The 16516-nt window shown below is 47.3% G+C and overlaps 1 protein-coding gene across 2 annotated transcripts in view; it reads left to right on the forward strand.

Moving 5' to 3' along the window:
• Positions 1–16516, forward strand: part of LOC144728752 (regulator of G-protein signaling 7-like) — a 97567-nt gene that overhangs the window by 68639 nt on the left and 12412 nt on the right. For both annotated transcript variants that reach the window (XM_078608369.1, XM_078608370.1), the window contains 7 exons: positions 271–345; positions 3244–3342; positions 4646–4707; positions 8633–8743; positions 10124–10249; positions 12327–12513; positions 15676–15765. In XM_078608369.1, coding sequence (XP_078464495.1) covers positions 271–345; positions 3244–3342; positions 4646–4707; positions 8633–8743; positions 10124–10249; positions 12327–12513; positions 15676–15765 — 750 coding nt within the window. The remainder of the gene's footprint in view (positions 1–270; positions 346–3243; positions 3343–4645; positions 4708–8632; positions 8744–10123; positions 10250–12326; positions 12514–15675; positions 15766–16516) is intronic.

Consider the following 16516-nt stretch of genomic DNA (forward strand, 5'->3'; position numbering starts at 1 on the left):
ACGTTACCGCGATTAAACAAAGCATTTTTGGGACTGGACTGGTACAACCGCGTGGACGAACAAACTCTCCACTGTCCTTGAATCCACTTCTCATTTCTCTCCAACAGAGTTCCACTCTTTACGTTAAAAATAAATAAATCTATATCCTGCTTAAAAATAGAGTTAGACTGTGCATAATCAATTCATTAAGTGACGACGGAATGACTCCGTGTTGAGTTTCCGTTGTCACGACGACTCGGTTAAAAAGTGGTGAATTCATCTTGTGCCCAGCCTGGCTGTGTGAACACGACGGAGATGGACATCAAGAAATCGTGCCGCATGAAGAACCCACACAAAACCCGAAAGGTGAGCTCCAATCCCCTAGGGCAGCGTTCCTCACTAACTTTGAGAGAGGGCCCCCACTTTCTCCAACATCAGAGTGTGAGGGCCACCACACATTTGAAACCATTGGGTTTGACAGCACGATGGGGGGGGGGGGGGGTGTTTCACATTTGTGTATTGTCGGGGACCACCCCAAAGGCCACCAGGGGCCGCCCGTGACCCACGGGCCTTGCAATGAAGAACGCCGCCTTACACCTCAGCCAACTCCCCATTATTACATTATCCGAATTTCGGATTAACCGTGGTTTGTGATAAAATATATATATTCAAGCATGGGCTCGTTTAATTAGTAGCTGATCCTCACTCATTTATGGTCCTGTTATCTGTGGGTTTATTAGCAAAATTACTTCACGTTTCCGTGACACAAAAGTTGTGGATATCCCACGGCTAATGGGATGAATCTGTCATGTGTCTCCACTTGACCGCAAAATAAGTGCAGATGAATAGGAGACCGTTCTATGATGAGGAAAAGAGACAAAAACACGGTCAATTTGTGAAAAATATGGGGGCCCATTTTTTTCTAGACCCAATTGGTCCCATGTAAAATAGAATTCAAGGTTAATAGGGCCACGGATAAGTGGAATTCTGCTGTGTATGTCGCATATTGTCAATTCGTTGTGTACATTTGCAAGCAATGGAAGCAGCTACATTCTCCACAATGTCAACAAAGATTATCGATTCTTGAATGGAATTGCAGCCTGGATCCGTGAAATATCGATTCTAGAGAGTTGCATGCGAAGCTCTTTTACCCTAGGAATATGGAACACATTTGGCTGGGAACCCGAGACTGTTAACACCCAGATTGCTGCAGCCTGAGAGGCACGGGAGATGGATCGCACGTACACGTCGCACGGCTCACACCTTTCTGGGTCACGTCTAATGATGTCTGCTGGCCGCCTGCTGGGTGGGACACTGTTCACTAAGCCTCGCACGCAAGCCTCACAGCAAGCGATTTCGTATAACGAACGAAAACCGAGCAAAAGTAGACCCCAGAACAACTGGGAAGCAAAATGTGTATGACTCGTCGATTGCGATGTAATATCGAGGATCAGAGCTCCCTGTTGTGAAACAGTAAGGTTTGGTAATACAAACAATGTATGTATATATTGCAGTGCTGCCTGGTTTACAATATAGTGCGTTTAGAAAAAAAAAATCTACTTTAAAAAAGCAGCCTGAGGGTGATGGATCCGTCAGCCTCAATTTCGACGAATGGCTCGCGAAAATATTCAAAAGTGCCACCTATTTGATGATTAGGTCTCTTCAGAGAAAACCTTTCACCTAAATGCTCTATTGTAATTCAAATAGGGTATAGGAAATGGTAGCTGCTGTCAAATGCATGAAAATCACTGAACAAGGCGTTTTTTTTTACAATGTCACATGTCACCAAAGAAAAACGTCCAGAAAATGTTCATTCATAAATATTTTCAAGGCTGAAGCTTTTCTTTTGAATAAGAGACTGTTGATTTCAGCGCATGCAAACACACAAAATACAGAAATCCCCCGTATAGCGTTAACATACTTTTGGGGCAAGTGCTGTAAGTGAGCAGCTATGAAGGCCGGCACGGCACACAGAGAGAGGTGGGTGGTCAGCACCATGCCCGGCCGCCTTAGTCTCTTTCGTGGCGACGTTTACATACCCAAGGCACTCATTTGAGGCTGAGTCGACCCCGGGGATTCCTGAGACTGGTTCAGATAATCGTCACTGGTGTTGGTAGCCATCAGTGGGAAATAAATTCGACTCACTAGATTCGTAGTACAGTGCGCTAACCACTGCACTACCGCTCCTCCGATTAGTACGGTTGGCTACATACGGTGCAGAAAAAGTTCAACATACATACAACACACACAACAACAGCCGCCATTCCCTACTAAGTGGCAGTGACGTCAACGCGGTGCTTGTACCAGGCCAGGCGATCTTGACACCGCTGGTACCGGTCTTCGGCAAGTCCACTCAGCTCCACATCCTCCTGTAACGCATCAGTCCATCCCTTCTCAGCCCGCCGCACTAATTTTGTCCCCTCTATCCAGCCCAAAGAAGATGCTTGGGCATGCGGTGGCTGGGCATGCGGGCTACATGCAGCCTTGTGCACCGGAGGAGCTCGCTGATCGGAATGTGTCGTTTAACCCAGGATGGATCATAGGCAGGACAGCCTGAATGTTTCAATCCGGAGCAGATGTTCTATTAGAGGGGTCCACGTTTCACAAGCAAATAAAATGGAGGGCATGACAGTGACCAAGAAGAGCCGGAGCTTTGTGTGGAGCGTCAGTGAGAGATAGCTTCCATACAGCGTGGTGCTGGCCACCCACCCCCTTGTGTCCTGTGCTGGCCTTCACAGGTGCTACTCGCTTGCAGCACTTGCCCCAACAGTCTGTTAAGGCTATACCTGGGATTTTTGTCTTTTTGTGTCCCACTTGTCTTATCTAGATTTATAGAGCGCTTTAATTCAATGCTTTACAGCAATTAAGAAATGGTACATATGATAAAAGTGTTTGAGATAAAGTGTCATTATTTTGAAGTTGCGGTGGAGATTTTAGTGATTTTATTTAGCCGCTTCTCGATACCAATCGATGTTCCATTGTATGTTAAAATGTAAATGACAAGCGACTGTCCTCGGGCGAGTTCTCATGTTTAGCCATTCAGCACGATGTCCGACACATCGCCGCACTTGCTGGTAGCTTCTTCTGGAAGTGAACGTTGATGAAATGAATGTTAAAGAAGCTCCCGGCATCTGGAGCGAAACGCTGGACATCGTGCCGCAGCGGAGAAAGGCTGCACGACACAACCATGAAACCTCACTTGGCAGTCGGCCCGTTGTCGTGTGTTTCCTGGGAGTCACCCCGTTGCCGTGTGTTTCTTCACAGTCGGTCTACGGTCTCCAAGGCGACTCGCACTCCCAGAGTCCCACGCACGCTCTGCCTGTCGACGCCAAGCCCCCCACGGAGGACGAGCTGAGGACCCAGGCGAGTGCAACCGCTATCTTCTCATTGTCTGGGTTATCGACACAGAGCACCTATCACCGAACAAGTAGGAGGGAGCATTAGATCCTGCCAGAAATAGGGGAGCCTCTTGCAGAACATTTTTTTATTATAAAATATCTTCACATGCTTTTTTATTAATAATACTTCATGTTAAAGTCCTAAAAGCTATTCAGGTCTCAGCAAACGCTGCAATACGTTGCCCACAGCCGTTAAAGAACCCTTCGTTCGCTCCCATTGGTTGGGACGATCCCCTTGCAGTGTGCTAATCTGAGATGGTCAATAGTTCAATGTGAATGTGCAGTTTTATCGAGGGACTGTGTGTTGTTGTCTTGGTGTGGTCTGGAACTGTTTTTGCTGTTGTTTTGCTGCCTTGCCAAACCTTTGGAATATATGCACTTATGCAATTTGAGCTTATATACTTTATTTACATAAATAATTTTATGTATTTATAGTGATTTTCTTAGCTTTCGTATACTTTGCACTCCTATAGATTGTGTTGTATTGTTTGTTGTTGTGACTTTATGACTCGCCCCTACTGGACATCTTTGAAAAAGAGCTTCAAGTGCTCATCGGATTTCTCGAGTCTAAATAAAGATTTTGATTCTGAGTACAGTTTACATTTATGCTGATGCCACTATGTCTCCAATGGAATTTCTGGAAAACGTCTTCTGACGTCGCTGCTGCGCGAATAGTGTTCAGTGGAGAGCGCACCTCCTCGTCTGACTCGGTGTGTAATTGGGACGTTGTTGCCACCTTCACGAAGTTGCAGCGTAAGCTGCTCTATCCACATAACTGGTTTCTGTACATTCTGAAATAAACGATTAAGCAAATAGAATATTCAGGCAGCTACATTATCCAGTCAAACACCTGCTTCATGGTCTACAAAAGCCAGCCATCATGAATGGTATTTAGTAATATGGTAATTTGATGTACAGATTAATTAAATTGAACACTCAACGAAAGATGTGGGATTCTTAACGAGTAGCAAATTAGTGTTAAAAAAGCAGAAGATAATGAAATGGTGTTTACTGAGAATGCAAAACTCTTCAAGATAAGCTTTTAAACACTTGGTAATTAATTAAACCTACACTGCTGTTGTTAACTACTCAAGACACACATCCTTGCGGGTAAACAAAATGAATAAAGTTACAATCTTGAAGGCTGAAATCCCTCTAGTTACACAGAGATATAACATCTGAGATATTTTAACATTTATTGTTTCAGTTTAGTTCTCATCTGAACGCCTTAACTTTGGCGGACCTGTTTTTCTGCTTAAACTCTGCAGATCATCTTTCTCAGGGGACAACTTGACCGACACTGCATGAAGATGTCAAAGGTTGCAGAGAGGTACGACACCGTCACACCCACACCGTCACACCCACACCGTCACACACCACACCGTCACACACACCACACCGTCACACACACCACACCGTCACGCACCACACCGTCACACACCACACCGTCACACACCACACCGTCACACACCGCACCGTCACACACCACACCGTCACACACCACACTGCCACACACCACACCGTCACACACCACACCGTCACACACCACACTGCCACACACCGCACCGTCACACACCACACCGTCACACACCGCACCGTCACACACCGCACCGTCACACACCACACTGCCACACACCACACCGTCACACACCGCACCGTCACACACCACACTGCCACACACCACACCGTCACACACCGCACCGTCACACACCACACCGTCACACAATGCACCGTCACACACCGCACCGTCACACACCGCGCCGTCACACACCACGCCGTCACACACCACACCGTCACACACCACACCGTCACACACCGCACCGTCACACACCACACTGCCACACACCACACCGTCACACACCACACCGTCACACACCACACTGCCACACACCGCACCGTCACACACCACACCGTCACACACCGCACCGTCACACACCGCACCGTCACACACCACACTGCCACACACCACACCGTCACACACCGCACCGTCACACACCACACTGCCACACACCACACCGTCACACACCGCACCGTCACACACCACACCGTCACACAATGCACCGTCACACACCGCACCGTCACACACCGCGCCGTCACACACCACGCCGTCACACACCACACCGTCACACACCACACCGTCACACACCGCACCGTCACACACCACACCGTCACACACCACACCGTCACACACTATTCGGCGCACGTCCCTCTGGTCCTGCCGCTAAAGCAGCGATGGTCGCTGCTGCCGTCATCGCCGGTGTAACCACCTGCAAGCGAGGATTGTGCTTTCATAATATTATTTCGCTTTAAGTCAAGGCACGTATTATTTCATGATAATTTAATATCGCTGCACTTACGATAAAATCACTTCCCCAGTGATGGAAAGTGCCATCCAGAATGATCATATATAAATTAATGATGAAACATTATTTAAAAGGATTCATACTGTGAGTGTGAATATGCATTGTCCTTTAAAGTAAGCCAAATGATGTACAACTATGCTGCTAGACTATAGTTTCAGTTGTTCTTGTTGTTCTTATTGGCTAGAGTAGCTCACGTGCCGAAGCACTACCCTTATTGTCATCATTATTGTCATGACCATGATGCCGATTCTGACAATGGTGATGATGGTGGACATGAAGATACTGATGATTCTCATGATGATGCCGATTATGAAGATGCAGATGGTGACATTGATTACACTATGTAACACAATTTTTGTTTGTGGGTAGTAAGTGTTATATCGTAATTGCTTATGCCTAAAAAGTATAGAAAATGGCTATTATTCCTCACAAACTTTGCTTTTGTGACCAGGACAGTGATATTTTGAAATGTACCTATTTTCAATGAGAAAACGGGCGAATGTGTGTCTTTTTGTTCACATAAAGTCAGGAATTAACAACATATGAATCAAAATTAACATGTATACTAAAGTAACACAAAAATTACTACAAAAAATGTAGAAGTGAGTAGTTTTTCGAGATTTACGATTATACTGTAAATCACTTTCACGAATCAGCCCCCAAATGTAGTCTCCCATCATGTTCTTGTTATACTGTCCTTGGTAGCGGCGTTCAAAGTCCAGTATATCCTGGTGGAAGCACTCGCCTTGCTCCTCCGAGTACGCTCCCATGTTCTCCTTGAATTTATCAAGATGAGAATCAAGGATATGGACTTTGAAGGACATCCTACAGCCCTTTGTGCCGTAGTTTTTTACCAGAATTTCAACCAGCTCCACATAGTTTTTGACCTTGTGATTGCCCAGGAAGCCACGAACCACTGCGACAAAGCTGTTCCAAGCTGCTTTCTCCTTACTAGTGAGCTTCTTGGGGAATTAATTGCACTCCAGGATCTTCTTTATCTGTGGTCCGACGAAGATACCGGCTTTGACCTTTGCCTCAGACAGCTTAGGGAAGAAGTCTTGAAGGTACTTGAAGGCTGCCGACTCCTTGACAAATTGTTTCATGAGGCCCAATTTGATGTGCAGTGGCTCCCGCCTGTGGTAGTGCGCCTTGGTGTCCCTGCTGTCCCAAAGGCAAAGATAGCAGGGAAACTTGGTAAAACCGCCTTGGAGACCCATCAGGAATGCCACCATTTTGAAGTCTCCGATGACCTCCCAGCCGTACTCATCATACTTCAAGGCGTCCAGCAAGGTCTTGATGCTGTTGTAATCCTCTTCGAGGTGCACCGAGTGAGCCAGGGGAAGAGACGGGTATTTGTTACCATTATGGAGCAGCACACCTTTGAGGCTCCTGGATGAGCTGTCAATGAAGAGGCGCCACCCATTCTGGTTACAAGCGATTCCGATGGGCTCTGCTGGCAGCAGCAGAGCCCATCTTGACGGGTGAAGAAGCTGCACAAATTCTAGATTTAAAGCTTTCGTGACTGCAAGGCATCATATTCTTAGGTTTTTTCGGTAAAGTCACGTAGGTAAAACATCATAAGCTGCAAAAAGGTTGCTGACACTTCAACTGATCTGCGACTTGCACACTTTTATCCAACATTGGACTTGGTGGGACCAAGATTTATGATCAAGTCGTTGTGGTCTTTTTGGTTGGGGTAGTATGGGTTTCTCTCCTCAGCTCCACCTCTGAAATTGTCATCTGGATCTACAACGTCTTCCTCGCTCTCTGACTTGCTGCTCTCTTCTAAAAGACGACTGCTCTCTCTCCGGAGGAGTGGGTACGGGGAGATCATGGCAGTATGGCACCGGGGCGATGAATGAAGGAAGGTTCGGACACGTGATAGCAGGTGCATTCTTGACAGTCCGACGTTTGGAAGGGTCCACCATGCAGAAGTAGCAGTTGCTTGAGTGGTTAGTGGGTTCCCACCAAATTCTTGGGATGGCGAACTTCATGGCTCTCTTTTCCTCTCTGTACCATCCTACAAAAAAACATTTATTTCACCCATGACTAATGTGTAAGAGATTCTCGCAACATTTCTCAATAGCATTGAAAATTGTAAAACATTTAAAAATTACAAACTTTTACAATTTAAAAAATGTTAACTAATTTTATAACATAATATTTCTAGCAACAATTGTCCATCTTACCTTCCAGAGTTTTTTTTGCATTGCTCGCAGGTGAAATGAGATGCCCAGGGTTTGTCTGCATTTATACTACTATTTATATTACTGGAAAGTTCTAGAATGTTTTAGAAGTTACTCCAAGTTTACTCAGCACTGAATCTATCTGGAATGTTCTGGAAAATAGTTTTATAATGGTAATAACCTGAGTTAACCATGTTCAAGATTCAAATTCTCGACCAGGAACTCTGCTCCTTTGCCGGCTGGAACAAACACCTGAGCCAACTTATGTTACAAAACATATGTTACGTCACGTTTATTTATGTTCATGCAATATTTTCAATTTCTCATGTGACACAGCCTGTGACCCAGGTCACTTGCAAACAAGACTGTCCCGGTCTCTGACTTCTCATCTGGTCAAACAAACAAACCACTTGACTTGACCTGTTTGTTTATTGAGTTTCTGTGCCAGCTAGCCAGGATTGGGTCAAGAGACCCAGGCAACTGGAGAGAACAGAATATATGTTTCTTGACTTATTGCTTTAGCAAGTACGCATGTGCAAGAACCCACAATAAAAAACACAATTAAGAAGATAAAAATAAACATTCATACTGTCTGGGGACATGATTCCAATATCCAACTGGGCTATTTAAAACACTGCCACTGGCATTGCTGATCCATATTTGTACTGTTGTCCTGTGTTGTATTGGTGCTGTGTTTCCACCACAGCCTCATCAGCTACAGGGAGCAGTACACGGAGTACGATCCCTTCCTGACCACGCCTGAGCCCTCCAACCCGTGGATCACGGACGACACCACGCTGTGGGAGGTGGAGGCGAGGTGAGCCCCCCTACCCCGCCCCCCTACGATCTCCGCCCCCCCTACCGTCCCCCCTGGGACGATCCCCTCACTCCCCCCTAGGATCCCCACCACCACGATCCCCACCCCCCTACGACCCCCCCCCCCGAATTATCCCCCCCTACGATCCCCCCCCACCCATGGCCCCCGCTACAACCCCCCCACCCCCCCCACGACGCAAGTGTGTCCCTCGGAGGGCCGGCCAGCACGCACTGGGTGCAGCATGCGGCACCCTGTCACGTGCCTGCCACGTGACAGGGTGCAGCATGCGGCACCCTGTCACGTGCCTGCCACGTGCCATGCGTTCCCACCTTTGTCAGACATCTTTACTAACCTTGACTGGATAATAATTGAAATAAAAAACAACCCGAAATGCTCGACTGTTTAAGGACAGAGAACAGCAATACCCCCACCTGATACCAATGTGCCTGCCGAGTTAGCAAAATAAGTAAATGTAGGTTATATATTGAGTGAATAAATAAATTACTGGCGTTTCCTCGAGATCTCTGTGATTTGCCCATCATTTGCATTAACTAAATTTCATGACCATAAGTGGAATGTTAATGGTGAGGCCAGGCAAGGACTCGCGAAGAACATCTGTTTTAAGCAGTCTCACTACGATTAGACCAGAATGTGTGGAATATGTCAGCTGCAGCGATAAAAGCGAGCTGGCCCTTTGTGGAAGGACAATAATGTGAATGAAAAGAGGAATCCAATGAGCTACGGAGCTCTTTGACACAGACGTCCTCGCAAATCCCCCTTTGTAAGGGAGACAGATTCAGCTTCTGGGTCTCATGCTCAGGGCTCTGGCCATTCCGTAACCAAGCAAACACTCTGTGGTGCTACGGTTCCGTGGGAATTCAGATGCTCTCTCGTTACCTTAAAAACAATACCATCACCTAGGCGAAATGGACATCGTTAATTCGAAGTAGACCTAAATGCTGACAAAAATCCCCTCTCAGGGCCAGAAACTGATCAGACGACGTATTCGAGTGACTTCCTGGTCAGAAGCCCGATGAGGCATACAGAGAAGTTTCGCTCGGAGTTTGAGTCGCCAGTAGCAAAGAGCAGCACGATGCGCCACATGACGTATGTACGGATGTGTGCATGTTGACATTATTTTTGCACCGTACGTAGCCAACCGTGCAAATTGGAGGTATGGATGTTGTGAACCTGGTTTTTGTACTCACGCGTAGACTCCACTCACGTGAACCCCAAGATCAATGCTCCGATGAGGCGTTAGCTTCCTCAGCCACCTTGCCAGCGTGCTCCTCCGGTCGTGTTTTAGCTCGGAGTTTGCGACCACTCGCCGCTCACAGGAAGGTGTTCACGTCGTGCCGTGTTGCCGTCTCCTCTTCGCAGCAAAGAGCCGAGTCAGCAGAGAGTGAAGAGGTGGGGCTTCGGCATCGACGAGGCTCTCAAAGACTCGGTGGGCCGGGACCAGTTCCTGCGGTTCCTCGAGTCCGAGTTCAGCTCCGAAAATCTGAGGTGGGAATGTGACTGCAGTGCAGCAAGTAGGCTCTCGTGACGTTTAAAGGAAATGGACGAAAAGTTCCAAGAGGGACCAAAATGTTCATCATCATCTTTCTCATAAGCCATGATCTATCCACTGCTGGAGAAAGTCCCCCCCCCGATGCTGTCGCTATGAGTCATGGTTCCATGATGCAAAATTCCATCACGAGCTGATCTCATCGCTCTAATCTCTCCATTAGTGGGCGCCCTCTGAGGCATTCTCTTCTTTGGTAGCCACTAGTGGCGTGTCCTACCCAAGCCGATGTAGTTTTATATAACATGAAATACGATGTCTCTAAATTACTGTTTCATGTCTTCCTTTCTGTCTCTCAGTCTAATTTCAAGCATGCAACTCTTCATGGTTTAAAAGTCTTTAAAAAATTCTCAGCTTTTTTTCAATATAGGAATGATGGAGAGATAATTCTATTTAACAAAAATAATTCCTGTGCAAACACTAATTAAAGACATCATCGCGTGAAAAATGTGGTTAAACTAATCTAGCCACATTGAGAGATGTTGCCGGGGCTGGAATAGTTCAATGTAAACCGTGAGGCTTTCCCACACATGTCAGCGCATGTCACGACAGCGTGATAAGTTGCCAGTGATTATACATTCATGCAAATGTGTGCCGCGCTAATGGGTCAAAATATTGGGGTCATTGGCCTCATCCGTCTCAATTACACTCAGTGCTGCTCTCGCGCCCGGCTCGGTGCACGTGGGAAGGTGGTCAGGAAGAGCCGAGCATCGCACACGCGACTGGCGCACACTCGCTAACCCTGTAGGTTTAAGCACTAGGGCTGCCAAGTTTGCTTATTTTTTTTAAATGTATTTCTTTATTCACATTTTCGGATGCATGGTCCATTCCAAGGATAAACCCGGGGTTACAGGTCACGCGCGTCCTCGTGCATAGAGCTCGGAGTTGGGATTTTCCATCGTTAGCCGTGCGTTTCTTAAAATAAACAGGCGAGGGGTGCGGTAAAAAGTTTGTGGTGGTGGGGGGTGAAATGGACGGGGGGGGGGGCTAGCACGTGGGAGGGTAAAGAGCTGCTGCGGCGCGCGTTGGCTGAGGGTGGCTCTCACGCGGTGAACAAGAAGTGCGTCCTGGTGTCACTGTGCCTGAGGGTTCCAGACATGGAGAGAGGGGGGTTTAAATGTTTTTTTAAAGAATGGATCCCACGATCTTTTTGAAGTCTGCCTCCTTTCCAGGCTGACGAGTTTTAAGCCCATTGAATTCGATGGCTCTCAGAAAAAGCCAAAAATGAGTTCTTTAAATATTTTTTTTTACTTTGGAAAGTGGTATGATTAGCTTTGAAAATCGGTACGTTTCAAGTCGTTTTGTTTCGATTTGAAAGTTTCCTAGCCATAGAAAAGGGTGGTGAAATCGTTCAGCGGGAGCACGTTTGTCATTGGTTGCAGAGGTTCACAGTTCAAATCCATTGGCCACCCTGATTAATACTGCAGGTGTATTCACCGTCGACATACGCTATATGCTATTTGCTTCACAGTGAACGTTACAGATCCCGTTATGTCATTTACAAGCATGGGAACATTGTGTGCTGGCATTATTGTCCAATTTTGAAAACGTTCTCACAAATTACTCATTAGGAATTTACACAGCAGTCATCGTCCCCTACTGCGAAAAACTTGCTGAACCCTCATGAGAAAGAGTCCTGAGACTCGGTGAAGCTTTCCCAGGTAAAACAAGCGTAATCATAATGTACCAGGTATGGCCCACTGAGCTATATCGCAATTTTTCAGAAGCGACCTGGCCACAAATAATAGCTCAACGAAGTGGCTTATCACGTGGAAATTTATAGCAGCCACATACTGTAAACGCACGTTGATTCTAAATGTGGAGGGAAAAATTGGAAGACCCGGAGAAAAATCCACACGACCATAGAGAAAACACGCAGACTGCATATATATGGCAGGCGTCAGGGTCACGATCGAACCCACGACCTCCTGTATACCAGGCGAGGCAGTTAACATCTCCTAGCCACCGTGGCGCCCCTGCTCCACATGCTACTACAGCTGTGCGTGTCTGGTCGCACAGGTTCTGGCTGGCGGTGCAGGACCTCAAGTGCCGGCCCATGCGGGAGGTCCCCGAACGCGTGCAGGAGATCTGGCGCGAGTTCCTGGCGTCGGGGGCGCCCAGCGCCATCAACCTCGACTCGAAGAGCTACGACAAGACGCTGCAGAACGTCAAGGAACCCGGCCGCTACACCTTCGAGGACGCGCAGGTAGCGCACTTGCGGAAATTAGTCCGGTCGTCATCATCGCCATCGTTGTCATCACTGACAACATCGTTTCATCATCCTCGTTATTGTTGATATCTTTGTCATCGGCATCATCATTGTCACCATCGCTGTTCGTTGACACCATCGTCTCGCTGTCACCATTGACGTTACCCAAATCATCATCGCCATCGTTTTCTGCGGCAGATATCATCACGGCATTGTTATTGTCAGTATGACATGCAGTACAGCGTGCCATAAGGTGACCTAAAGGGGCAATTGTAATTAATTATTTGGTCTTCCTACACAGTCGCTCATTAGTTGTTAAACATGTAATTTGGAGATGTATATTTACTATTAACTAATTAATATAGATATAAACACACAAGGATAATGATCTCCTGCACAACAGTTTATTGGTTCTCACTGACAAGTATTGTGAGTGAGAACCAATTAAGGTCATAAACAGCATACAATCGTGACTGAAATAAATATAACATTGGATGGAAGTTGCCTTCCTCAGTGCATCCTTTAAATGACACTTCTAAAAGAGGTCCTGCCAGCTCTGTTGAAATTTAAGACCCCGTGGCCATCACTAATAAAGACCAGTGGGTGTTGACTCTGGTGGGTGTTGACTGATGGGTGGTGACTGATGGGTGTAGACTCTGGTGGGTGTTGACTGATGGGTGGTGACTCTGGTGGGTGTTGACTGGTGGGTGTTGACTGATGGGTGGTGACTCTGGTGGGTGTTGACTGGTGGGTGTTGACTGATGGGTGTTGACTGATGGGTGTTGACTGATGGGTGTTGACTGATGGGTGTTGACTGGTGGGTGTTGACTCTGGTGGGTGTTGACTGGTGGGTGTTGACTGATGGTGGTGACTGGTGGGTGTTGACTGGTAGGTGTTGACTGGTGGGTGTTGACTGATGGGTGTTGACTGGTGGGTGTTGACTGATGGGTGGTGACTGATGGGTGGTGACTGGTGGGTGTTGACTGGTGGGTGTTGACTGGTGGGTGTTGACTCTGGTGGGTGTGGATCGGTGGGTGTTGACCCTGATGGGTGGTGACTCTGGTGTCACTGACATATTCCCATGACAGCTCGATGACATCTTTGTTCAGACCGTGCTAACCGTGCTAACCGTGCTAACCGCGCTAACCGCGCTAACCGCGCTAACCGCGCTAACCGCGCTAACCGCGCTAACCGCGCTAACCGCGCTAATTGTGCTAACCGTGCTAACCGTGCTAACCGTGCTAACCGCGCTAACCGCGCTAACCGCGCTAACCGCGCTAACCGCGCTAACCGCGCTAACCGCGCTAACCGCGCTAATTGTGCTAACCGTGCTAACCGTGCTAACCGTGCTAACCGTGCTAACCGTACTAACCGTGCTAACCGTACTAACCGTGCTAACCATACTAACCGTGCTAACCGTACTAACCGTACTAACCGTGCTAACCGTACTAACCGTGCTAACCGTGCTAATTGTGCTAACCGTGCTAACCGTGCTAACCGTGCTAACCGTGCTAACCGTGCTAACCGTACTAACCGTACTAACCGTGCTAACCATACTAACCGTGCTAACCGTACTAACCGTACTAACCGTGCTAACCGTACTAACCGTGCTAACCGTGCTAATTGTGCTAACCGTGCTAACCATGCTAACCGTACTAACCGTACTAACCGTGCTAACCATGCTAACCGTACTAACCGTGCTAACCGTACTAACCGTGCTAACCATGCTAACCGTACTAACCGTGCTAACCGTACTAACCGTACTAACCGTGCTAACCGTACTAACCGTGCTAACCGTGCTAATTGTGCTAACCGTGCTAACCATGCTAACCGTACTAACCGTACTAACCGTGCTAACCATGCTAACCGTACTAACCGTGCTAACCATGCTAACCGTACTAACCGTGCTAACCGTACTAACCGTGCTAACCGTACTAACCGTGCTAACCGTGCTTATAAAAACAGACAAAAAAGCGCCGACTATAATGTCTAGCCCTGTACTGATTAACCTTGCATGCATCACTTCATCCGTTTAATATTTTATTACTTACGATTTATTTAAGCTGTATATACATTACATGCTATTGCTACAATGAGGTTAACAGAAAGGATGAAAGTGAACATATGACGGACCAAACGAGCTTCGCAGAAAAAGCGAGACAAATGAAAACATAATCGATTCTCTAACTGAGCCATGACCTCCAATCATGACAAATCTTAAAATTGCGAGGGGGTTATAACCTGCCTAATAATGCCCTCTTACTGTTAATAAAGCGCCTGAAACCCCAAGCAAACATACGCACACATCGCTTCATAGCTTGCCCTGCAAGTCATCGATGAAGCCACTGAGAGGATATGTGGCATACTCTTCCACGCTGACCAGTTGTCCTGCAACAGGTGGGAATACCAGTTGTCCTGCAACAGGTGGGAATACCAGTTGTCCTGCAACAGGTGGGAATACCAGTTGTCCTGCAACAGGTGGGAATACCAGTTGTCCTGCAACAGGTGGGAATACCAGTTGTCCTGCAACAGGTGGGAATACCAGTTGTCCTGCAACAGGTGGGAATACCAGTTGTCCTGCAACAGGTGGGAATACCAGTTGTACTGCAACAGGTGGGAATACCAGTTGTACTGCAACAGGTGGGAATACCAGTTGTCCTGCAACAGGTGGGAATACCAGTTGTACTGCAACAGGTGGGAATACCAGTTGTCCTGCAACAGGTGGGAATACCAGTTGTACTGCAACAGGTGGGAATACCAGTTGTACTGCAACAGGTGGGAATACCAGTTGTACTGCAACAGGTGGGAATACCAGTTGTACTGCAACAGGTGGGAATACCCACATTTGCCCCATGTGACTAATTGTCGTGTGCCAATGAATGCTGCTGGGTCGACAAAGGCGCAGCAGCGGTGGGGGTGTGGGCGGTGTGGATTTAACAAAAACCTGCAATGTTGTTTTAAACCCCCGTTTAAAAAACAAAAACTTGCATCTCAAAAATAAAACACTTTTATAGCAAGTTAAAGAAATGAAAGGAGTGACACGCACATCGGTCGTGCGCTGTCATCGCGTCAAGTGAATTCCCACCTCGTGTATTCAACCACGAGACGGGCATCTTAATTCTCGAGCATAACGACACGCTCCTCATTCTCCCGTGGCAGGAGCACATATACAAGCTGATGAAGAGTGACAGCTACGCGCGGTTCCTTCGCTCCAGCGTTTACCAGGAGCTTCTGCAAGCCAAGAAGAAGGTAAACACCACCACTGCCGTTGCTCTCGCAGCTGTAGAACATTTTACTATCACGGCGGGGGATTGGTTGTCAATTAAAACATAAAAATGGACACCATGCGGAAACATTATTAATTGATACTTGCAAATTGTTTATACAGAGCAGTGCACCTCCAGAAACTGTGATATCTTAGTCCACCAAGATGGCATGGGAATGGGCCCGAATGCGATTGAGAGTGGACAACTGTACTCTTTGGTTTTATTCGGTAAAGTCACGTAGGTAAAATATTCTATTAAAATGAAAACAACTAAATTAAATTACGACGTTTCGGGCGCAACACAAGCGTCCGTCATCAGGTGGGGACAAACACAGCGAAGACAGTTGCTGAAATATGTCAAAGAGATAGATGGCTCTAACACGGGTTTATATAGCTGAGGAGGGTGGGGGGGAACGAGGGCAGGGTGAGTATGGGGGCGGGGCGTGGGCTGGGGGAGCCAATCCCAAAGCTGGGAGAACCCGGAGGAAACCGGCGCAGAACAGGGGGTACCACTGGCTGACTCCACACAGAGAGGCTCCCGCTTGAGGAATCGAGCCCAGGGGCTTCTAGCTATGAGAAGACACAAGCGTGATGACCACCACCGCGCTGCCACCAAGATGTAGCAGGCGATTAGAAGAAGCACAGCACACTGGGCTTGGGATTGTGGAGGAAGGGATGGGCAGTTATGGACGCAGCTCAATCACCACTGAAATATATTTTTTACCTTGATTTTTA

This window comes from Lampetra planeri, chromosome 30 (genome assembly GCF_965212315.1).
Source record: "Lampetra planeri chromosome 30, kcLamPlan1.2.h2, whole genome shotgun sequence".
Lineage (NCBI taxonomy): Eukaryota > Metazoa > Chordata > Hyperoartia > Petromyzontiformes > Petromyzontidae > Lampetra > Lampetra planeri.